The 23,339-nt window shown below is 40.8% G+C and overlaps 2 protein-coding genes across 2 annotated transcripts in view; both read right to left on the bottom strand.

Annotated features, from left to right (window-relative positions):
- grsf1 (G-rich RNA sequence binding factor 1) overlaps positions 1 to 23,339 on the bottom strand; it is a 121,137-nt gene that overhangs the window by 14,104 nt on the left and 83,694 nt on the right. The window lies entirely within an intron of this gene.
- npffr2a (neuropeptide FF receptor 2a) lies at positions 6,241 to 23,097 on the bottom strand. Its single transcript, XM_079577219.1, has 4 exons — positions 22,917 to 23,097; positions 16,808 to 17,142; positions 10,035 to 10,134; positions 6,241 to 7,265 (listed from the first exon to the last, which is right to left on the bottom strand). Exons 2-4 carry the CDS (start codon positions 17,133 to 17,135, stop codon positions 6,413 to 6,415), a joined length of 1,281 nt encoding a protein of 426 aa, XP_079433345.1. The 5' UTR covers positions 17,136 to 17,142; positions 22,917 to 23,097; the 3' UTR covers positions 6,241 to 6,412.

Here is a 23,339-nt window from a genome sequence, read left to right as displayed (position 1 = left end):
AATTCAATATTAAAAAAGACCAAAGTTACAATGTTTGATCTATGTATCAATTTGTTCATTGATTCTCATGAGCATACAGTGTTACTACTACAGGATAGGCTTGTGACAATTGTAAGATTTAATTTTCTTTTGCAACAATATGACAGCATCACATGTGTGGAGGGAGGATAAACTCTCACCAATTTGTCCCTGAATGTTGCGTTTAATTTCTCATCTAAGCAGACGGATGGATCTAAAAGGCAACATTGTTCTGTTTACTCTGTAACTCTGTTCAGATAAGAATCTCTCCCATCAGTTCAGGGACGAGCTATTTGTTGTGGAATTTGAACATGCTGTTGGCTCGGTTCACAGACACGCATACTCTTCCTCATGGGCTCTGAGTCTGTCCATCTGTCCAGGCCCTGTCTGTCCCCTGGAGACACTCTTCCCCGAAATGTTCTCCTTTGTTGCACAGAGCATGAACAAATGTCAAAAAGTCACTCAGAAGAACATAATTGATTGATGCAGACCAGCTTTTGTCCTGTCTGTCTCCAGCCAATCCAGTCTCATTAGGCCATAAAAATGGAATCTATTATTGCATTTGTGTGAGTACAGTTCATTTAAATTGTATGTCAGGCCGGCTGGTAAAAAGCACAGAGCCCACGGTGAAAGTCATTTTCTTAAAATGAATGCCAGGAACTGACTCGTCACATTGACTGCAGTTTATCACATCTTTTTCAGAAATAGTCTTGTTTTGTTGTGTGTGTTTGATTTCCGGTGACCTCCCAGCAACAGGTTTCACCCACAATCAGAAGCCTTTTCCAGATCCTGTCCCTCGTATTACCAAGCTTTACCTCTTCATCATCACTGTGTAAAAACAGGGGATGATGATCAACAATTTTGTAAGTGACACTATGTTATTCTGTCTGAAATCAAATACAACTCGAATATCTTAATAACATTGCAAAGTGCATAGATGACCCAAAACGTCAAAAGTGCTATGGATTTATTTATCAATTTGTTCCACTCTGGACTTTTCACCCTACAAAAAAATTACAAAAGTTTGTGATTTATGGAGAAAAATATTTCCCTAAATTTTATGTAAGATATCCTTCAATGTTTAAACTTATTTCACTAATGCAAAATGAAAGTCAACAAGTAATTAGTAAATGTGGTTCCTTTTTAAAAAAGGTTCTTTTTTTGTTGAAATGATATTTGTTATTGCTTTGTTCTGTTTTGTTTTGTGAACTTGTGCTCCATACCATGGATATGGCCGTGAGCACTGAAATAAAGAAAGAAAAAAAAAGTTTAATTGCGTGGACACTGAACAATGGTCCTGCACTTTAGATCCATGGATGTGCTAGGAGACCTTTACTCAAAGCCCTACACATATATAGTCCTAGACTATAATACATAGTCAAGCCTATAGAGTCTATGAACAGGAAAGTAATGCTATTAAAGCAGTACCAAGTAACTTGTTTGCCTTAATAAATCCTTTACATGGTTCCTCTGGGGATAATACAAGTGATAATGGGATGATTGGGGGTCTTTCATCTCCATGTGGGCTCGCCTATATTGGGAAAACCTCCAGACCACTCAAAAACAGAATTTCCGAACATAGAAGCAATATCAGAAACCAGGACACAAAAAGCCCAGTTGCTGTCCATTTCACTCAAGCACACCATAATGTAAGCCCGCTTTGTTACACAGGCATCCAACAAGTCAAACTCTCAAACCGAGGCGGGGACATAAATGCTGCTCTACTCAAAAGAGAAGCATTTTGGATTTATTCTCTTGATACACTTCGTTCAAAAGGGCTCAACTAAGACTTTTTCCCCCCTCTGGTTTACTATTCTGTGGTTTCTGCCAATGGGTGTTTTGCCCCTATTCTTTTGGTCCTAAATGTGTGCGCACACATACCATCTATGTAAACTGTCATTCATAGGTCATGTGATGACCCATGTGTTGTTGTAGGTCATGTGATCACCTCATTATGAACTACAAATACAAAGTTTGCTTGGTGGCGCCAGTTTTCTAGTCCAACCTCTTTGTGATCCAAAGTAATAAAGCACCACGTCTTTCTACGTCTGCTTGTGATGTGCATCTAATTTGTCCTAAAAGGGAATTTGGGGGAGCTTGTATCTGACTTTATTTTTAGAGTACTTTAATGGGTATTTGATTTCTAATGTGTGAATATTTCTCAAAATCATTGCGGGGGCCAAAGGTGCTATGCCTGAGGGCTGGATTTGGCCCCTGAGCCAGACGTTGTCCACCCTTGCTCTAAATTATCAGCGACAGTATAATCAATATTCAACACTTCAACAATTTTTATATGAACATATTTATTCATGAAGCAATTGGACTTGCTTTTAACAAGAACATTGTTGACATGGACAGGTCACAAAGTCAAGAAGAAAAACTATTTCCATTTTTATTTCATTGATTGAATTGCAAAAAGTGGCACAAGATCAGTTTCACACGTTAGAGGAATATGAGTTTCTCATTTTTCAAAGTAATAACATAATGAGCATGGTTGTTGAAAAACATCACTATTTCAAAAGTTGCCCATTTGAAAACCAGTCAGAGACAGAGAAGGTGAGGAATCAGGCAAATACTGATGGTAAAAACAATGAAGCATAAAGTGACAGTCTTGCAAATGGTTTAGTTATTTCTGCAAAAGGATGTGTATTTTTGCTTCAACACATACAGTATAGTTATGTAAAACATTTCAGTCACAAAAGTGATAATAAAATATTTAAAAGAGGAAAACGACAGAACTGGACAAAATGTAGCTTATAGAATAGTTTCTAGCTTTGTTTGCTTGGAATGCTTTTCAAATATATAGACATGTAAATTACTTTTCTTAGACGAAAACACAAATACATGAACATGTATTTTTCAACATACAATTTAAGTTAATTCATGTGTATCTTATCACTCAGTTTGTACTTTGCCTTGTATGTAATTCAATGATCTTACGTTGAAGCACTATGTTCCTTTTTTTGTCAAATAGAAAGGGTCAGTTTGGATAAGAACTGTATGTCAAAACACATGGAATGCCACATATTTTTTTATGCCACATAATTTAAAAAGACTATATACGTGTATATGCGCCATTACACTTTGTTTACAATTAGAAGTATATTACTTCTGAAATAAAACATATTAAAAGCAACTAATTTGGCAGCGCAATGGCAGGGGTTTTGGCAAACTGGCAACAAGTACGCCCAGGGTTTGATTCCTGGACTACGCTGGGCGTTGCTTTGAGGCTAATATTTTAAGTACCACTGACACTTGATTTTCCACTGCTCCTGACAGGCCCAGTTCATTGAAGAATGGGTCAAGTATTCAACAAAGTCAAGTTCATCTATCATTACACGTAAAACGTTGCAGTTTAGTCAAAGACATAACATACGTTTTGCACTGTTGATACCGATATTAAATAGGCACAACTACTTTCAAATACAGTCCTCAATGTCATTCACAACAATGCTTTGTGCGCAGAGAAAACAAGCCACTAGGGACTAGAATATTCTGTACACTGGAAATACCCAGCCGTTGACAGCTCTCTGGCTTTTGACTTTTCACTATTTACATGGCAGTCATATACTGTGTAATTTGTGCAGACAATCATAGAGGTAATTGAGAATGTAATGAATAGCCCTTCGCAATTCAGTAAGACACCAGCACACTTTCTGAAACACCTTCTTTTTTCTCTGGTCTTAAAAAAATGTCTTGATGTCCTTTTTTTGTGTGTGTTTTTTTTTACTTTTTAATAAAAAAAATAAAATGCACACATGCATAAACACAACACATTCACATGCAGACAATTATACCCTGTCTCCATGTCCCCAAACAGTATCTTCACTGCCCTTTTACCTCCATGTGTTTGGGGTCAGAGAGCTTTAAGAGACTCAACCAAGGCACCCAAAGTACAAAATGTATTACATTCAGAGCTGGCGGGTGAAAATGAACACAACTGCTGTCAAATGAGGTGGCACATCTTACAACACATCTTGCTGGTATTAAAAGAGTGTTTTTGAATTGCTGAACGTCCCCGTGATACATTTGCCTCGAGCATATCAACTGCAGAACATTGCAAATGTGTGCAGCTAATGCTATTTTTGAAGCTCTGTTTCCAATGGGATTTGGAATGTGCCACAGTGTCAGGATACCTATAATCCAAGAACTGGATATGACCCTTAATATTTCCTCGCCCAGAACACAGCAGCAATAATCAGGTGTACTTTACTTTTTACAGTAATAACATGGTAATATGAATGATGGAAATATTATGGGAACCGCAACACAAGAGACAACAAGGGATAATGTATTTTTGCAGCCTCCACATAATACTAAAAAAATACTTCCTATGTTTTCTAGTATTTTATGGGTATTGCCATGAAATAAATTAGGTGTGTTTTGTTTGCATATACAATCTTTACCATAATTAGTTGGAAGGTCTTAGGTTCAAATCCAGACCTTTCTTTTTTTCTAACTTGTATGACTATAAATAATTACAAATGGGTGAGTATTATGTATCTGTTAAGGGTCTGAGAAACGTCTTGATAAAATGTTTTTTTCTTCTTTTTCCATATTTTTTTTACATGAATAAACAATTACAAATAGGTAGGAGTGCGCTTATCGAAGGTCTTTTCTAAAATTTGCAAGAAACAATGTGTGCGTTAAACCGTGTTACCGGGTACCTTCTTATTTCCAACCCATTACCATGCTACCAAGTGTACATAACTGGAATGAAAAATGGTGCTGGTTGCGTCAGAACATAGGGAATTGTTAAACTGCAATATCAAAAGCCCCTTCAGATCTCCACACCATCTACTTCAAATTCTAATTATTGACATGTTCTGAATGAAGTTCGTACTTATCTCAAGGAGAAACTGTTACTTGTTAGTACGTCTTCAATATTTCATAACTCACACTGCTATTTTGTTATTGGTGAGCCCACAGGGTAAGTTATGAGCATACTCTGTCTGCTGTACAAATGTGAAAATCCAGAGATAGACAAAAGTGCTTTAAGATTGTGTAGACTATGTAATGTAGATTTTTGTTAGTGTACCACATGCATTGTGCTTTTTTTTTGTATACTCTGTGTATGTTTAGAACCAAGGCAAAGACAAAGCAGACAGCACATGTTCACAGCTCTTCAAGTCCACAATATAAATTCTCATCGATTTCAAATGACAGACATAAAGATTTTATAAATTACAAGTACATTCAAGAGCAAGCTCATGATATATTTATGAATTATATATAAATGGCATCAAATGAAGCTCTTTGCTATTCGAGTCCTTTGCAGAACAAGTTTAGAACTTGAATCACAGAAACAATAAATAAACTTGTGTATTATTTATAATAAATGTTGTGTCTATAACCTCTTGATATTGTGCTTTCCAACATCAACAATTCTATACTCTAGAAACTCTATTGGTCTTTTATAGACATCAAGTACCGAAGATTACATAATTTTTTTGTGCTAGCCACAATAATCTGGCCAGCAGGTGTAAACTGGATTTTAAATTTTTTTCCAGGAAAATAATAATACAAATAATAATACATTTAAAGAAATCCCAGGATAAACCAGCTGAATAATTTTGTCCCATACATGCGTTTCCAATGACATCACGCATAGTTCCAGTGGCCATTTTGAATACTGAAGTAGCATTATGCAGTACTACAACATGTAACAATATCTCTACTCAGAATGAAAGTGAAAGACAACTGATTGACAGTGGCATTTCTATGTGCTCTATGTGCTAAAACGCGGCCCCAGAGATGCATGTTTATGTGATATAACCAGCAAATGCGGCACAGACGTAGCTGCTCTGTCTGTCGAGCTACAGCAGGACTTACTAAAGATCTGCTTTACTCCTCAGACTAAACACTTAAAAGAGGAAACAGAAAACCTGTCTCTTTTTTTACAGTTTGTCATGTTAACAGAGTCTCAGTCTGATTCATTGTTTACGCTGCTGTCACATGTTGTAGCCAAGGTTTGGGAGTCTGGTTCAGGGCTTTCTCTGGGAGAGGTCAGAGCTGAGCTGCTGAAGCTAAATACTAACCGGTAGCATGCTAACATCTTAAACATTGACTCACTGGCTTCTTCACATAAACGGGCGCTCTCTGAGGAGCAATGATTACGAGTACATAACAGTGCCACTGTCACTCAGTTGTCTTTCTTTTATATCCTGAGTAGAGATGTTGTTGCATGTTGTAGTACTGCATTATTCTACTTCGGTATTGAAAATTGCCGCCATAACAACAAAGGTAACATGACTGAAAGGCATGTATACCTTTGAATATACAACATATTAAAACACTGTATCCTTACACGCTGTAGTATCTACAGCTTAATTTGATTTCTATGACAAAGGCAATTTCCTGAAATGCAATATACACCTATCACGTCTTTATATCTTCATATAGACACTGCGGTCACACCCCCGCTGCTGCCAGATGCCTTCTCTAGGTCTTCCATGACCAAGTCCTGTTCTGTCACATGGTTAATTCTCCGAGAATTAGTTTTCTCCAAGCTGTTGAGAGAAATAGGCTCCATGGATGTTTGGACATGGTTAGCTGGCAGTACAGAGTTCCCTTGCAGCCGGTGAGAGTATGTTTTCCTCCTCTGTCCGTTTGCCGAGCACAAGCTAAACTTGAACACAGACTGAAACCCTCGGCGGAAGTTTTCATTGAAGAATCCGTATATAATTGGGTTGACGCTGCTGTTGAAAAAAGCCAGCCAGTGGGCAAATGGGTAAATGTAAATATTGATAATTCGATATTGCTGTTCAGTCAGGCTGGCATAGTCACTCAGCATCATGAGCGTCCACAGCGGCAACCACGAGAGGATGAAAAGCAATGCCACGATTAGAAGCATTTTGATGACTCTCTGTTTTTTCTTAGACACAGTGTGGCGGTTTTCGTGGCCCGGCTTGCCCCCTGTCGGAACTGTAGTTTTGAAGAGGGTTATCCCAATTCGAGCATACATGATCACAATGAGTGAGAGGGGGGCCAGGTAGATGTTGGCGAAAAGGACAGTGGTGTATATTTTGCGCATCCCCTGGTTGGGCCAGTTCTCGCGGCACCAGTAGAAGGGGTTGGTCTTGTTGTCGTAGCCCAGTAGGACGCGTATGGTGTCTTCTTTGGTCACCTGCAGCATGACGCCTGAGGGACACATGATGGAGATGGCCAGAACCCAGATGATGACAATGATCAGCGTTGCTGTGGGTATGGTCAGCTTCTGCTTGAATGGGTATACGATACAACGGAATCTGAAACGGAGTTGTAAAAGTAGTATGAGCATTTTGGTACCACACACATACAATCCATGCAAAAGCTAAGATTTGCAAATTGTATACGTTTTTGGTGAATATTCTGGTTATAATTTATTTCAGGAGAAAAATGTTCATGTGTGAGTAACAGATCCTGCTGTTGTTTCTAGCCCCTGCACAGCAAAGGACACTGCTTGTGCTGCAATTGTTGGCGTTCCTTGCTAATAATTCCATCTATGCTATATACGTATATCATCATCATTTGTGGCTAGCACAAATGTGTATTGCCTGTCTAGCCATGGTTGATTGGATGTTCTTCAAATGTTTCTATTTATCACGTTGTACATGTCTGCACATATTTTATCATCAATTTTACATTATTAATTATTATTTAATTATAATTGTTATCACATGTTATCAGCTGTATATGCACTACATGCCCAGAGCAAATTTCCCCTCGTGGGACAATAAAGTTTGATTTAAAATTCATCTCAGTGTGCATATTGACCCTGACAAACACTTATCTGTTCCCCTTGGCATAACATAGCCTTACAAAAGCCTTCAGTTGCCCCTGCAAGAGACTGATGGAAGCGCTGTCGCGACTGCACTTATCTGCGCCAACTCTAACAATTACATCAGCACCTGCATGTGCAACTGTTCATTAATATGCACTGTCCCTATCTAATAAATAAATACATAAAAGTATTACATTAATATATTTGCTTTAATTGCATCAATGGCATATGGTGAAAATATTACATTTCATTTTGAAATGAAACATTATAACCGAACAAACGGCCTTTGAAATTCAGTCATAAAAAAGTATTGTATTATTGAATAAATCTAAAACGAGTGACCTTCAGAAATAAATGGGACACATTTGTACAAGGAGATTGATGTGGCAGTTTTAATCACATCACTGATGGACATGGAAGGTGACTGTGGTGTTTTGGATGCCAGTAGATTTCGTACTCTGTGTCCTTGCCAGAGCATGCTCCCTGAGGTGAGGATGAACATAAGTGCGATGGTGTTTGTGTGCATAAGGAAGGATTAAAGAGCAGCTCTATCTTTGATAGAGTTTATACTGCTCTTATCCTCAAGTAACACCAAGACGTGCACTGGCTTTATATACAAAAGACTAATGCAAAAAAATAACACTTTCCAGCACTAAAGCAATGACTACAGTCAATACAACAAACAGCAATAATTTAGAACATTTTATTAAATGTATTTGTCATGTTACCTTAGATGGATGAAAGATATCATTTTAATTAAGATAAGGAAGAAGTCTGGTTTGTCTATTATGAAAGACAGACACTGATCGCCTCCAACTGAGCCAACACTAACACAACACTTTAAAGGCAACTTCTGTGTCCATCACACTATTGTCTCCAGTGTCTTTTGTTGCATAAGCGTCTTAGCCTGATGAGAGTCGTGTCATATTTCAGTACAAGACTTTTGAAATGGGTTTCTATTTTACATTCACCAGTAAAGGTCAACACAGTGAATTGAATTTAAATTTCTATTTCATTTGATCAGGGACTATGCACAAAAGCCATTAGTCTAAAAAAGAAGAGATGCCATGTGCCAGGTTATAGCAAAAATCCTAATTTCCACCCGTAGTCTCTGGACAGGTTGATGTTATACTTACAAAAGTTTATAAAATGAACATGAGACTTACACAAGCATGACATTTTAGTTTTCAGCAATATACCTGTAATAACCATTAGGTGCAATGGCATTTTTATATACTGTAGATTGTAGAAGATCTTACATAGTTTATGCACCCAGTTTTCATATTGTAAGTAAGTAAGTGCTTTATTTGTCATTATACAATTGTACAACGGAATTGTGTGGATCAGATATAAGTTAGTCCTGAGCCGGTGCAACTCTGTGCGCCGCCAATGTGGGTCAACCTGACCAGCATGTTTTTGGAGGTAGGGGAAACTGGAGTACCCAAAGAAATCCTGGCTGTCTGCCTTCAGTGCTCCTCTGAAACGACGCACTGCCTCCCGGGTTTGTCCCTATTTCAGAGCGTGGTGTCCTGCACTGGTCAGCCCCTCCCCCTCTTCCTTCCTCTTCCTCCTGCACAGCTCCCACGGCTCCCTCTGCTCTCACTGCACCGCCTCCTCTCGCTCCTTCTCATCTTCATCCTCCTCCTTCTTCCCTGGCTCCTCGTTTGAAACCTGTTTTGTTTCCTGTTGCGCCTAGTGACGCCTCCACTGCGCTGCCGGTGTGGAGGGTTCTTGGTGCCTCTTGAGTATTTCAGAAGAAGAAATCTGTGGATTTGTAGGTCTCAAATGCCACCCTTTAGACCTTTAGCTCATCAGCTAAAGATAAATAGCTATATTCTCATTATTCAGGTTAGGGGGTTACCAATGATTAAAGCAAATTTCTAGCCCCTGCTCCTCACTAACATGTAGCTGTGTCCCTTGGCACAACATTGTCACACAAAAACCTCACACTTTTCCCGATATAAAAAAAAGAACCATAGCTAAAGGACAGTGCAGTTAACCCTTAGTAGCCAACATATAAATATCCCTTTACAACACCTATAAAATCATCTGGTGAACCAACAAATCCTGGTTCAATCCCATGCTTTCACACAAAACAATTCTAGTTTAGTAAGTGATATCCATAGTTAGTTGGTGATATTTTCCCCCCTATTTTATACTTTGTACATTTGAGAACCACTGGGCTAGTGTAAGCTTTTCTGAAACATTCAAATAGTTATTGATATTGTCGTATGAATTGTGTCACGTGATTTACCTGTCAACTGCGATGGCCACCAGGGTGAAGACAGAAGCAGACACTGAGATGCCCTGGATCATTCCACTCATTTTACACACCAGGCTCCCGAAAGGCCACCCTGTTGAAACAAATACGATCTGAGCTGTGACAACATACTCAGACATAGAAGGCACGCAACATAGCCCAAGGTCTGCGCCATTCATTTAGTGCTATGGAAATATTTCATGTAAGGATTCAGATGGATTTACACCCACTCTTTCAAATGGGTTTACGCCCACTGCCACATGAGGAGTAAACTGATTTGAGATCAAGACAGCCATAAGATCTGGATTTACTAAGCCAGGTGACATTAGCACAAGACGTTTTATTGCACCTGATTTATCATTTAGAAATGTTTACATTATTAGCGGCACAAATCTGATATAGGCTACTGTAAATGACTTGCTGTGGTCTTTTAGTGAGAGAAAAATCCTGCTTTTTGGCCCACTTTAGCCCATACAATTTATCTGAAACACTTAAATCAGGCCCTCTTTGTCTAACTAATCAATATAACGGCTGCCATCATGGCCTCTTGTTGAGACCAACTTGATTTTTACATTTGAAATGCAGATATGGTATATTATCTCAGAAAACATTATTACGCATTTGTCTGGCGCACTGGATCTGTTACTCATCGCAGCCTGATCATCAGCAGGACTCAGAGAAACCTTTTCAAATCCACACAGGTTTCATGTGTTTGTGGAGGATGTAACTTTGCAGGTTGGAGTCTGCAGCCTTCAGTTTAGAGGTACGTAACTGATGATCTGTTTGGGTGCACGCACGCGTATGTCACGCACACCAGAGCTTAAATGTTAAGAAATATAGACCAAATCTTGCACCATCACTGTGGCTGTTGCAGCTGTTGGAGGCTAAGGAGGAACAATCACAGTTAAATCTGGAACATGACTAGGATGACAACTGGGCAGAAGTTTAATTTTAAATCATATTTCTAAAAAACATGATTCGGCGGCTACACCATCTGCTGTGGCAATAGCACTGAGATAGAACAATGTTAGTCTCCTTTAACAAAACCAAGATGTGCTCAAATTCTGACAGTGGAAGTCATCTGTTTTGGACTATAACTTTCCATCCATCCATCCATTTTCTTCCACTTTATCCGGGGCCGGGTCGCGGGGGCAGCAGTCTCAGCAGAGATGCCCAGACTTCCCGATCCACACACACCTCCTCCAGCTGTTCTGGGGGGACCCCGAGGCGACACCAGGCCAGCTCGGAGACATAGTCCCACTAGCGTGTCCACAAGGCCTTGTCCCACTAGGAAATGCCTGGAACACCTCCCGCGGGAGGCGGCCAGGAGGCATCCGGAACAGATGCCCTAGCCACCTCAGCTGGCTCCTTTCGACGGGAAGGAGCAGCGACTCTACTCCGAGCTCCTCTCGGGTAACTGAGCTCCTCACCCGATCTCGAAGGGTGCGCCCAGCCACCCTGTGAAGGAAACTCATTTCGGCCGCTTGTATTCGCGATCTTGTCCTTTCGGTCATTACCCAAATCTCATGACCATAGGTGAGAGTGGGAACATAGATCGATCGGTAAATCGAGAGCTTTGCCCCCCGACTCAGCTCCCTCTTCACCACGACAGACCGATACAGCGACCGCATCACTGCTGACGCCGCGCCGATCCGTCTATCGATCTCACGCTCCATCCGTCCCTCACTCGTGAACAAGATCCCGAGACTCCTCCGCTTGAGGTAAGGACTCCCCACCAACCTGTAGAGGGGAAACCACCTTTGTCCGGTGGAGAACCATGGCCTCAGATTTGGAGGTGCTGATCCTCATCCCGGTCGCTACACACTCGGCTGCAAACCACCCCAGAGCGTGCTGAAGGTCCTGATTTGTTGAAGCCAACCGAACAACATCATCTGCAAACAGCAGAGATGAGATCCTGAAGCTCCCAAACCGGACACCCTCCGGCCCCTGGCTGCGCCTAGAAATTCTGTCCATAAAGGTAATGAACAGAACCGGTGACAAAGGGCAGCCCTAGCGGAGACCAACACGCACCGGGAACAGGTGTGACTTATTGCCGGCAATGCCGCATCAACAATGGAGGAGGAGAACATGGTCCACTCGGACTCCATGTCCCCAGCCTCCCTCGGAATCTGGGTGAAGCTCTTCCGGAGGTGGGAGCTGAAGACCCCACTGACAGAGGGATCCGCCAGACGTTCCCAGCAGACCCTCACCACACGCTTGGGCCTGCCAGGTCTGACCGGTTTCCTCCCCTGCCAGCGGATCCAGCTTACCACCAGGTGGTGATCGGTTGACAGCTCAGCCCCTCTCTTCACCCGAGTGTCCGAGACACGCGGCCGGAGATCAGACGACACAACTACAAAGTCGATCATCGACTTTGTAGTTGTGTCGTCTGATGACTGGATTCTCATTGCCTTTATAAACCCAGGTCACTGCATGTTAATTACTTAATTTCTGTTTTAAATTACGGTAACTGGGGCAGCAGTAGTTCAGTTGGTAGAGCGTTGGTCCAAAGATCAGCTGTTCAATCTTTCATAACATACACTTTTAGGCCACCGTTTGGACATACAGAGATATGTTCTTACCTTAGCTTAGCCGAGTTCATTTGTAAACACAGCACAGACCACAGACAGTGTTAGCATTTAGTCTCTCCTCCTCTCCTCTAGCTCCAAACGAGGTGAAGATAGAAGCTACCAAGCTCTCCCATGTTTTCCCTTTTTAAATATGGTTACATGAAGTGTTACACTATACTATATTATTTTTGTGTAATTATACTTTATAGTGTAACACTTCATGTAACCATATTTAAATAGGGAAAACGTAGGAGAGCTTGGTAGCTTCTATCTTGAGCTCGTTTGGAGCTATAGTGGAGAGGAGGAGAGGCTAAATGCTAACGCCGTCTGTGCTGTGTTTATGTGACTGAAGGCACAAGTGAACACCAGACAGCTACATATCAACCTGTCTAAGTTATGGTAAGAAGATATCTCAGCATGTAAAAACGGTGGCCTATTCCTTTAACCCATCTTGCTGACCTTTGTAGAAATGCATGATTCTAAGGTGCCTTGACCTTTGACAGACAGGTGGAGGTAGAAAAATGTTTTTCCTGTTTTCTATTCTGTTTTAGATGTCAATACAAATGGATTGAATGCATTGCTATCATTTGCTCCTTTTGGCACATTTTACATGGTTGACCTTGAAATACCAAGCTACTACATTTATCAGACTTTTTCTCTCTCCTTTACTGTCAAAGTGTCATTCGCAGTAAAGCGCACACAAGTTTGAAATAAAATGAGACTGACAAACTACAAGTCTGCAGTTTTTCTTTGCCGTGTTCACCATGTGTCCTGTGGTGTTGGAACAGTTATCTATGATATTTTTGTTGGCGTAGCTGAGCTTACCAGTTTTCAATGCGCTAAAACAAATAACACCTTACCCACAAATTTACTTAAACTTAAAACACATTAGTGTCATCAAGCTTAGAGTTTGAAAAGTTTCAACAAAAGGAAAATACACTTCAAATAATCTCTGAACCGGAGAAACTAAGGGGGGCAGATCTGATGTAGCAGAATGGTCTCATTACTGAAGCTCAGCAGTACATTTTACTTATGCTTTTTATTTCTATTTCATTAGATTTATTTGACTGTGACTATGTGCAGGAGAGAACTTATATAACAGCAGATGAATCTAAAGCCAATTATCTGGAAAATCTGAAGACATAAGTGAGACACGTATCCCTCTGCATGCAGACATGTGTCAGTGGCAGCACAGTGTCTCCACACTCAGCTGTTAACGTATGGGAGACAGATCCTGTCATGCTTTGTCTTTACTGCCCCTGTCCTTCTCTCCGACAGACCGTCATTCTCTACACCAGATCATTTATATATAAGCTTGCACGAGCCTAGACACTGTCAAGCCACTGCACATGGTTAAGATTATCTATTCCTGTTCTCAAAAAACAAAGCAAAATATCTAAATAATGTAAAAGCAAATTCGTGTCCATTCTTGTTGTCTTGTATGGCCTCTCCACCCATTAACGTATGCACGTTCCTTTCCTTCAACTGCCGTCTTGTCTTTGTCCTGCTTAACAGAATCGTCAACTGGTTTTGTATGTTTTTCTGTACAATAAAACTAAATTAAAAAATGTATTAAAAAAAATATCTGTTCCTTCGTTTTACTGCTCAGTTTGGTTCTATGATCAAAGGAAGGGATGCTTAAATCATAGCCAACAGCAGTTAAGTTGACACACTCTGACCCAGTCTTCAAGCACAATTTGGCCCTTGTCAAGTTTAATTATACTGACTTTTTGCTGCCCATTTTTTCGACTAGAACAGGAAGTTCTCTAACCTTTTACATCCAGTACCACCTCATAAAATATTTGACCTTTGACCAAGCACCACTAGTGGTACATGTGCCGCAGTTTAAGATCACTGAACTAGAACATTGACATTTCGCCTCTGACTTCAGAGGCTTCTTGTCACACTTGTCAAATGATAAGACTGGGAAATACACAAGTTTTTAGCCTATCCATTTGCGTAAGCAACTTTGGAAGGAAAAAGCAAAATGTCCTCAACTGATTCAACCTGGTCCTGTCAACACAATCAGATAACCACTACTGTGGATTTCCTCTGCGCTTACACAGACTAATTAAGTTTATGGCCAACAAAAGCAATAGCTTAAACTGCAAAGCTGTATTGAAATGTTGTGTCACAGTTCTGTGTGGTCCTTTGTCTGTCCCTTCTTTTAATCTCCTACTGTTCAGTTCTCAGACAAAATTAAAACATTAGTGGTTAGTTAGGATAAGGATGTCACCCTTTCTTCTGAAACTTGAACCGTCATGACATTGATTAGCAACAAAAAACATACATTTAGCTTTCACATGTTGGACTCTTTTGACAAATTGCTGTTTATCTTAATTGTAAAGACTGGCTTTGATTGTTCATTAGCTCTCATAGAAAATTTGTGATGACTGTCAGTTGAAGCAGGCTGCACATTACATAATCACGTCTGCAGTAACATTTCATCAGCAACCCTGAGACAACTTCATATTCTCAGATTCTATCATCATCAGATTCCACCTCTGGATCTGCCCCCTCAAAGCGTCAAATAAGGCACCAACATTTGCTGTTTACAGTTTTGGATGTTTAATTCATAGCTATTGTTGAGTTGCCAATCACGTGGCTTGGAGCTTTAAGGCCTGTAAGAATTCCCACGCTCATGGTGCTCATGCAGCAGAAGAGTCATCTGTCAAATCCGATCATAGCATTGTGTCAAAAGGTAACCTCTTAACAATGTATGGCTTTCGTAAGATCACAGGCCTACTGTCCCAAAGCGCTTTTTATTATTAATGTTGAAAATGGTCCAAGATAACAAAGACCGCTATTTTAAGTACACACAGCCATGTTAAACATGCTTCCTGAAATACAGTATGTTTAGGTTGCAGAGTGAGCACTTGTCTTATCCATGCTCATACACTATTCTATACTGTAACAAAAAAAAACGTTTTCTTTCAACACACAGCCTTTTCTTTCATATTGAAAACAATGTATGCAACTTCAGACTGTTGGTACTGATTACTTTTTTTAGACATCACTATAGGTGATGTTATTAATATATATATTAATATACTGTGTATATATATATATATATATATATATATATATATATATATATATATATATATTATATTAATATTATCATTTTTTGTGTGTATTGTCATTAAACCACATAGTACATTTACGTTGCTTGCCTTATAATAGGACCACATGGGCCTGCCTTAAATCATTCATCCATCCATCTATCCATCCATTTTCTTCTGCTTTATCCGGGGCCAAGTCGCAGAGGCAGCAGACTTCCCTATCCACGCACACTTCCTCCAGCTCATCTGGGGGGATCCAGAGGCGTTTCCAGGCCAGCTTAGAGACAAGGGGCCAGATCTTGTGGCGGCGCACGGGGCGGCGCAGGCTCTTGGCGAATTATTTTCCGAGTGGCGGAGCTATATGTGCCATTCGCCTCCGCCACCTGTGAGGGGGCGTCACAAGAGGAGGCGACTGCACTGATGGAAACACGGCTGACATTCACTTCCTCGTTTACATTGCGCTGTCTTGCGTTCTTTCTTAAGCCTTAGGCTCTCACAGGTCAAACTAAAAACTTTATTTACCCCATCGTGAGCTAAACCATGTTCACGTCTCGAGAGAAAAAGAGCTACAGCGTCCGCTGTGGCGCGGATCGGCCGCGCTTGGCGTGAACGCGAAGCAAAACAAAAGCACATGATCACCCCCCACACAACCACTCTCCTGGACGCGGAGTCGATCTGGTTGGAGGAAAATGTGTATGTCTCAACCCACTTAAATGCGCCAAGTCTGGAGAGGCAAGATCACAAAGTGCGCCCCGACTGAGCGCAAAATGTCACGCTATCGTCTCCGTTTTGATGCACAAGATCGGGCCCATAGTCCCTCCAAGTGGGACCTGTCTGGAACACCTCCCCTTCACACCCCATTAATATCACCATTCTCTCTCTCTCTCTCTCTCACACACACACATACACACAGACATGCACACACACACACACACACACACACACACACACACACACACACACACACACACACACACACACACACACACACACACACACACACACACACACACACACACACACACACACACACACATTTTGCATTTGCATCTCCTTTCTTGCCAACACAATCTTTCTTTGCATGGTAAAAAAAAATCTTACCTAACTTTAGGTTTCACACTGCAGTCACACTCACCAGTTATGATGTTGTCCAGAAGTGTAGTGGGCATGCAGAAGATTCCCACCAGCAGGTCACTGACGGCCAGGTTGAGGATGAAGAGGTTGGTCACAGTCCTCATGTTTTTGCTCCGCAGTACAATGAAGCACACCACTCCATTCCCAACCATGCACACCAGGAATATAAGTAAGTAAGACACGATGAAGATGGCGGCAGTGGATGATGGATGCAGGTAAAATCCCACATATGTGATGTTACTCCCCGGCCGGATGGACTCTGGGCTGGAGTTGTAGAACGTCCAGTTATCGAACAGCTGAGTGAGGTTGGTTTCAAATCCTTCATTCATTTTACACCTGTGGGACAGAAGAGATGAGGTTGTGGTGGTTATGCTGTATTGATTAAACAGTGGTACCAGTATTTCTCTCTTTTTCTAACCATGAAAGGTTGAGGTTTAATTGTTAAATAGCCCTGTCCTCAAATCCATCTTATTTATAGCTCTCAAAATCAATTCACACATCCAGATTTCTGACATTAATGATTATATGCTCCTTTCAATCCACTTGTATAGTTTAGTGTTTACTGCAGTGTGAGCAACAGATCAAAATGCAATTTACTTAGAGGCATACAACATTTGCAGCTGTATGCAGCTTTACAAGTAGTTTCCAAATGCACCATTAAGAAGAGCGCATAAAAGACATTAAGGCAAAGAGTCACGTTGTCTCGTTAAGTTGATTCAGGATGACTGTGTGTTGACAAAACCTTGTTAAAAGACAGAAGCACAGATTACCACTGACACAGGTGTTCACTGAGCCATGATGTTAATTCAAGTACAAGAGTCTGTAAGATACATCTGTTTAGAGTGTGAAGGAAAGGGGCAAGAGACACTTGAACATAAAGTAGAGCAATAGTGATAGTTCTAAGGCATGTTGAAAGACCCAGGGCCCAGAGCAGGGCCCTAAAAAGAGCTGCTGTAAAAAAGCATCCTGAATTCCATTTTCTCAATGTCCTTATCCTTAGAATAGATAAAAATGAAGCTGAAATACATAGACATTTGAACGAACAATAATGATGGTTGATATATCAGGGCGCTGACACCCCTTTAAAAATGTGCCAAATGGATCGGCCCACAAGTCTGCACACTTCAGCTGCTTGTTTTAGAGAAGGAAGGTAAGCTCCGCAATGCAGTGAGAGCAGAGACATAGAGCTTGGAAAGAGAAATCTTAATCTTTCCTTGCTCTTATGTGCTTTCATGTAACACTATTATAGCAGGTCTGAGATGCAACTTTCTTGCGGTAAATCACAGTTAAACGTCAGCCGAGGCGAGGCTGTGTTAGCCATTTATTGCTCCCTCTCTGCTTGCTCTGAAAAACAGACAGTGCAAAGTCACACAGTCAGAGACAGAGCAGCACTCTGCTCCGTTTAATCTCTAAACTTTACCTTTCCTTATATTTACTGCCTGTCAGGCCAATACTGTGACAAACTATTCACAATATTTTGCCAAATTAATTATGCACATTAGGGCTACACAGACAACATATAGTATCATTAATTGCCTTATATAGATTAGCATTTTAAGGCCTATTTGAAAGTTAAACATTTATTAAACCCAGCAAAAATAGCCTATGTCCCTAAGGCAACCCCCCCCTCGACACTACTTTCAATATATATATATATATATATATATATATATATATATATATATATATATATATATATATATATATATATATATATATATATATATATATATATATCACACACTCCTTTGTTTTGTTATAAAAGGAATCACCGGAAATAGTCCTTTCTTCAAAAAGTAGATGTTGCAACATAGTATAATAAATTGGGACAAAAGGAAGCATTCTGGACGAGCTGGTTTACCAAATATCAATGATCATACAGCAAATAAAGTAAATGCAAAATAATAAAGAAAAATATTTGCTGTAAGTTGATGATGCCTATTCAGAACAACATTACAAAAGGTTCCATTCAGTAATTATGTTTATTGTATTACGCACAAGAAAATGTCTGTAAAGTTAATGAATAAAGACAGATAGTATTGGCAGGGATGTGTGCAAACCTGCAAGAGCCATGATGCTGTGTATGCACAAAACGATGTCCCACAGTGTCTGGATGAATCTCTAATTAAATTGCATTCCCACTGTCCAAAGACCAATTAGAGTCAGCAAAAGCATACTGACCAGGGAAATGCCGCCCAATGGAAGCATGCAAGTCTCTCACACTATTGGTAACAATGGAAAGTGATAATTTTGAAATTGGTAAAACTTTGATGACAAAAATTGATGTGTCGATATTCATATGGCACATATAATACACAGAATACTGTCCTGTCCTCCTCAGCATTGTGGGTTGTCTCATCACTAACATCATTCAATCCTCCCTTGCATCCGGAACTGTACCCTCCCCTCTCAAAACTGCTGCTGTCACTCCAATAAGAAACCTGGTTCTGATCCTTCCGATCTCAATAACTTCCACCCCATTTCAAACCCACCCTTCATCTCTTCTGCTTGATCATACTCCATCCTCCTGGACAGGCTGCATCACTAGCACTCCCCTCTCTTTGTTCCGCTCCTATACCTTTTCAGACCGCTCCCACTTCATCCAGCTCAAGTCTCTCACATCCCCGTCACTCCAGGTGTTCCCCAGGGTTCTGTCCTTGGCCCCTTGCTGTTTATAATTCATCTTCTCCCCCCTTGGTCACATTTTGTGAAAACACCACATTCTTTTCCAATGCTATGCGGATGACACCTTGCTCTACATCTCCAGAAAACCCAGCTCCACCCTCGCCCCTCCCCCTAAATTTCCCGTATAAAATATGTAAAATAAAAACACTCCTCTGCCCCTCCAAACTGTCACTAGCGCCTCGTGAGAACTTCCACCTGCAGAAACCTGAGTGGCAGTTGTCATGAGGTTGCGTAGCTATCAAGTCTCCCATTTTGGCCGGGAAACTATCACATTTTGACCCATCTTGGAGCTCGACTATTGCAAGTCTCTCCTGTTTGGTCTCCCTCAAAAACTCTCCATAAACTCCAAGTTGTTCATCACACACACCCTCCATGAACCACATCACATCGTCCTCTAACAGCTCCACTGGCTCCCCATTACACACCGCATCAACTACAAAAGCCTGCTCTTCACATTCAAAACCATCCATAACCTCGCCCCTTCAAAACCTGACTGCCCTCTGCCCTCTTTCATATCTCCACACCTGTTTGCACTCTCCGCTCCTCCTCTTCCCATGGGGACAGGGGTGAGGGGGGATAGTGTTCCAGAGCTGGGGAGCAGAGCTTTCAGCCGCTCTGGAACACTCTCTCTCCTGACATCTGCAACACTGACTCACTTCCACTCTTCAAATCCAAACTCACCACTCATCTGTTTAGAAAGGCTTTCCCATACTGAGCTGTAAAGAAAGAAAATTATATGTATTTTTTTCAGTGAAGCCAAAAATACTTTGACATTGATTTTCAGCGAAAAAATAAATACAATTCTTGGCTAATTGCCCCTCGTTGCAACATGCTCATTGCTTAAACACCTTGCTCCCAAAGGATGTTTTTAAGAAAAGGTCTATGTAACAGTTAACCGCCGTTTCTCAGCTAAGAATTGGGGGTTTGTTGTCGCTTCTTAGTGCTCTCCATGGATCAACAACAGACATAATCCACTATAGATTGGCAGCACAATGGTGCAGCGATTAGCGACAGGGCCTTTTGGCGGGGAGTTTGCATGTTCTCCCCGTGTCTGTGTGGGTTTCTTCCTACCACTAAAAACATGCACAATAGTCCACGATGAGTGCGAGTGTGTGGCGTGTTTACAGGTATAAGTGTTATAAAGCAATGCAGGGTAAACACATATTTCACATTTCTTTGTCTACAGAGGGGAAAATATTTTCAGGATAAGTTTATTTTATAAACCTTGCCCACGGTTTTGACAGCCAGAACACTTTGCTCATATGCAGGAGTCTTTCATTCCCAATGGAGAAGAAATTTGAACATATAAAGCAAGACCAGAATGCACAAGAGGCTACCTGATGGAGCTTATAGATATATAAGCTCCATATAGATATAGAGGTTTCTTTTGCACTTTGCACATTTAATAACACACATATCCTGTACATGTCTGGGAGGATTGTACAACTAAAGGTAACGGTCTATTACTCAACCAGCATATTGTGCAGCAGCCCCACTGAAAAAATGGCAATGATTTGCCCGCACATGAAAAGGCTTTTGTCCAGCAATCATCCCAATCAACGTGTCTGCTAATGCCCCATGTGGATTGCTGCAACATTGTATTATATTCCATTCCTATTTATTGTGTTAATTACAAAGGGACTTCCGGGAACTGCACGATTAATTCTACTTAAAACAATACTTAAACTGAATGCTGAAATCTCTAAATGCATGACAGACATTTATTAATTAATAAATGCATTTAGTTGCATAGTGTGAATCAAATGTGATTGCTTCATTATTGTATTTCAGCACCTATTGATGGTAGAGGTATGGACTTTTTATATACTGTGTCACCCAACTCACTGTTTTCACAGACAGAGTTGGAATTTTAACCTGCCAAAGAAATTAGATTAATCCTACAAGTGACAACCTTAATCACAGCTCAGCCAAGACATTTAATTGGAGCATTACACTGATCATTACAAAAACAAGAAAATTAATTGTGACCCCATGTTCCCCATGTGCGGGGCATAGGTCGTCAAAATCTGTGGGGTAGGTTGTCCCTGTTGTTCTAAGTGTGTTTTTAGGGGGGTGTTAACATGAAATTGGAAGAAAAAAAAAAACACCATTTATACCTAATGCAACAACCAACCAACCCCTGCGTCCATGAGACAACCATCTGAAAACAGTACAAACACTTTAAAGGAGCTAGATGCAAGTTTGCCATTTTAGACTCACTACTGCGATCTCAGGTCATACATGTAACTGCACCTTCTATATTAAGCTCATGCATGACGGCACTTCAGACCAAATTAAGACCTTTTAGAGTGACAGTTCATGATTTTAGAGGCAGATGTGGTGAATATGTCTGGGCTCATTCTACACATTAGGACATGGCTGGAACATGTAGGGGGAGGAAAATACATTATTCTAACATTTTTAAACTCTGTATAGTCCCTTCAAGTTACCTCTTACCTTGCAAGATCAAAACGGCTCAATAGTCGAGCGATTTAAAGCTATGATCCATGACTATTTGCTATGAATTAGATTAATCAAACTCCAATCACTTGCAGGCTTTGCACTTAAAAAGCCTGCAAGTGAAAATAAAATAAAAATAAAAAACGGCACAGATTATCTGAGTATTTCAATGCTTTAAGTGAATGAAAACACAAAAGCAGGATCTTGAACAGTAACAATATCTTGTCACAGCGCCCCCTAGTGTAATGAGACAACCAGCCCTGCTTCCCCTGGCTATACTTGCTTAGGGCAATCTGCAATAAAATTTAGTTAATTGTTTATTGGTTGCATGACATTTAATTGCAACTATTTCTGAGACAACAGAAAGATGAACAGAAACTCAAAAGGTGTGGGCTAACGGAGCTCAGAGGCTCCTCTTTTGTCAAATGGGAGTTGTGTTGCATGGGCAAACAACAGCCGGCCTATGATAGTTGGTAAATATGTATATTCAACAAATACAATATTTTGATATATTGTATGATAGGCTATAGCAGCAACATTGTGTATGAGAATAACAAACTGTGACTGAGTTCAGATCACAAATTCCCCCGTGATTGTAGAATTGTATAAGCCTGTGTTTTTACGCATTCAAATTGTCATTACACTAATTGAGGAGAGCTCAATGGTAACACATGTGCAATACATAGATCTACACTGAAAGTGTGAAAGTCTGCGTGGCGGGAGCACGTGCTCTTTTCAAGCAGTGGGAATAACTGACACGCATGAATGACCAGTAAACCCTGACAAAAGGCTCCGGTGTCATCAAAAGGGAAACCCAACTCATTAAAAGTGAAAAAGACCATTCAAAACGTGCCTCATAAACATGACAAAGTTCAGGAGATCTACACGACTGACGCTCTTTTTATAATCTATTCAGAAAACAATCTGAACAAGTACTAGCCTAATAAGTCTACCTTGTCTCTTACCTGTTTTACTTCGAATACAACTGCCGATGAAATAAAAGTGGAACAACACAAAAGTTAAACATCCACTTTGCTGCAGGATGGACATGCGGCGACAACATTGAAATCTCCAGTTTGTGTAGCTCCGCTCAAGCGACAGCACCGCTTCACATGCGTCTCCTGCAGGATGGGGACGAGCGCCTCGGAGCTCAGAGCGAGTGCGGCTTTTACAGTGGCTAGAGCTATTTGAACTACTGACGTCGTGACAAAAGGGGGCGGGGTGAATACATGAGCGCTGGATAGGCGAGCAAGCCACAACAGGAGAAGGGAACCGAGAGAGAGCAGTTCAAATGGAGTTCCGATGGAGGCGGCAGGTCACAGATGGTCTGGGCAGCTGCGAGTAGAGGTAACAGCATCAACAAAGCCCGTTTCAAACACGACGATATT

Source organism: Gobius niger, assembly GCF_951799975.1.
Source record: "Gobius niger genome assembly, chromosome: 1".
Classification (NCBI taxonomy): Eukaryota; Metazoa; Chordata; class Actinopteri; order Gobiiformes; family Gobiidae; genus Gobius; species Gobius niger.
Note: the sequence above shows the minus strand (reverse complement) of the source record. Positions and strands in the feature narration are given on the sequence as shown.

Bases quoted from the DNA above. Each gene is read 5' to 3' on its own strand.
- npffr2a (XM_079577219.1), bottom strand. From the start codon at position 17,135: ATGAATGAAGGATTTGAAACCAACCTCACTCAGCTGTTCGATAACTGG. The intron at 10,135-16,807 runs GTGAGTGTGACT...TTGTTTCAACAG, and splicing joins TCTGGACAACATCATAACTG to GGTGGCCTTTCGGGAGCCTG. The intron at 7,266-10,034 runs GTAAATCACGTG...ACTCCGTTTCAG, and splicing joins GTGGCCATCGCAGTTGACAG to ATTCCGTTGTATCGTATACC.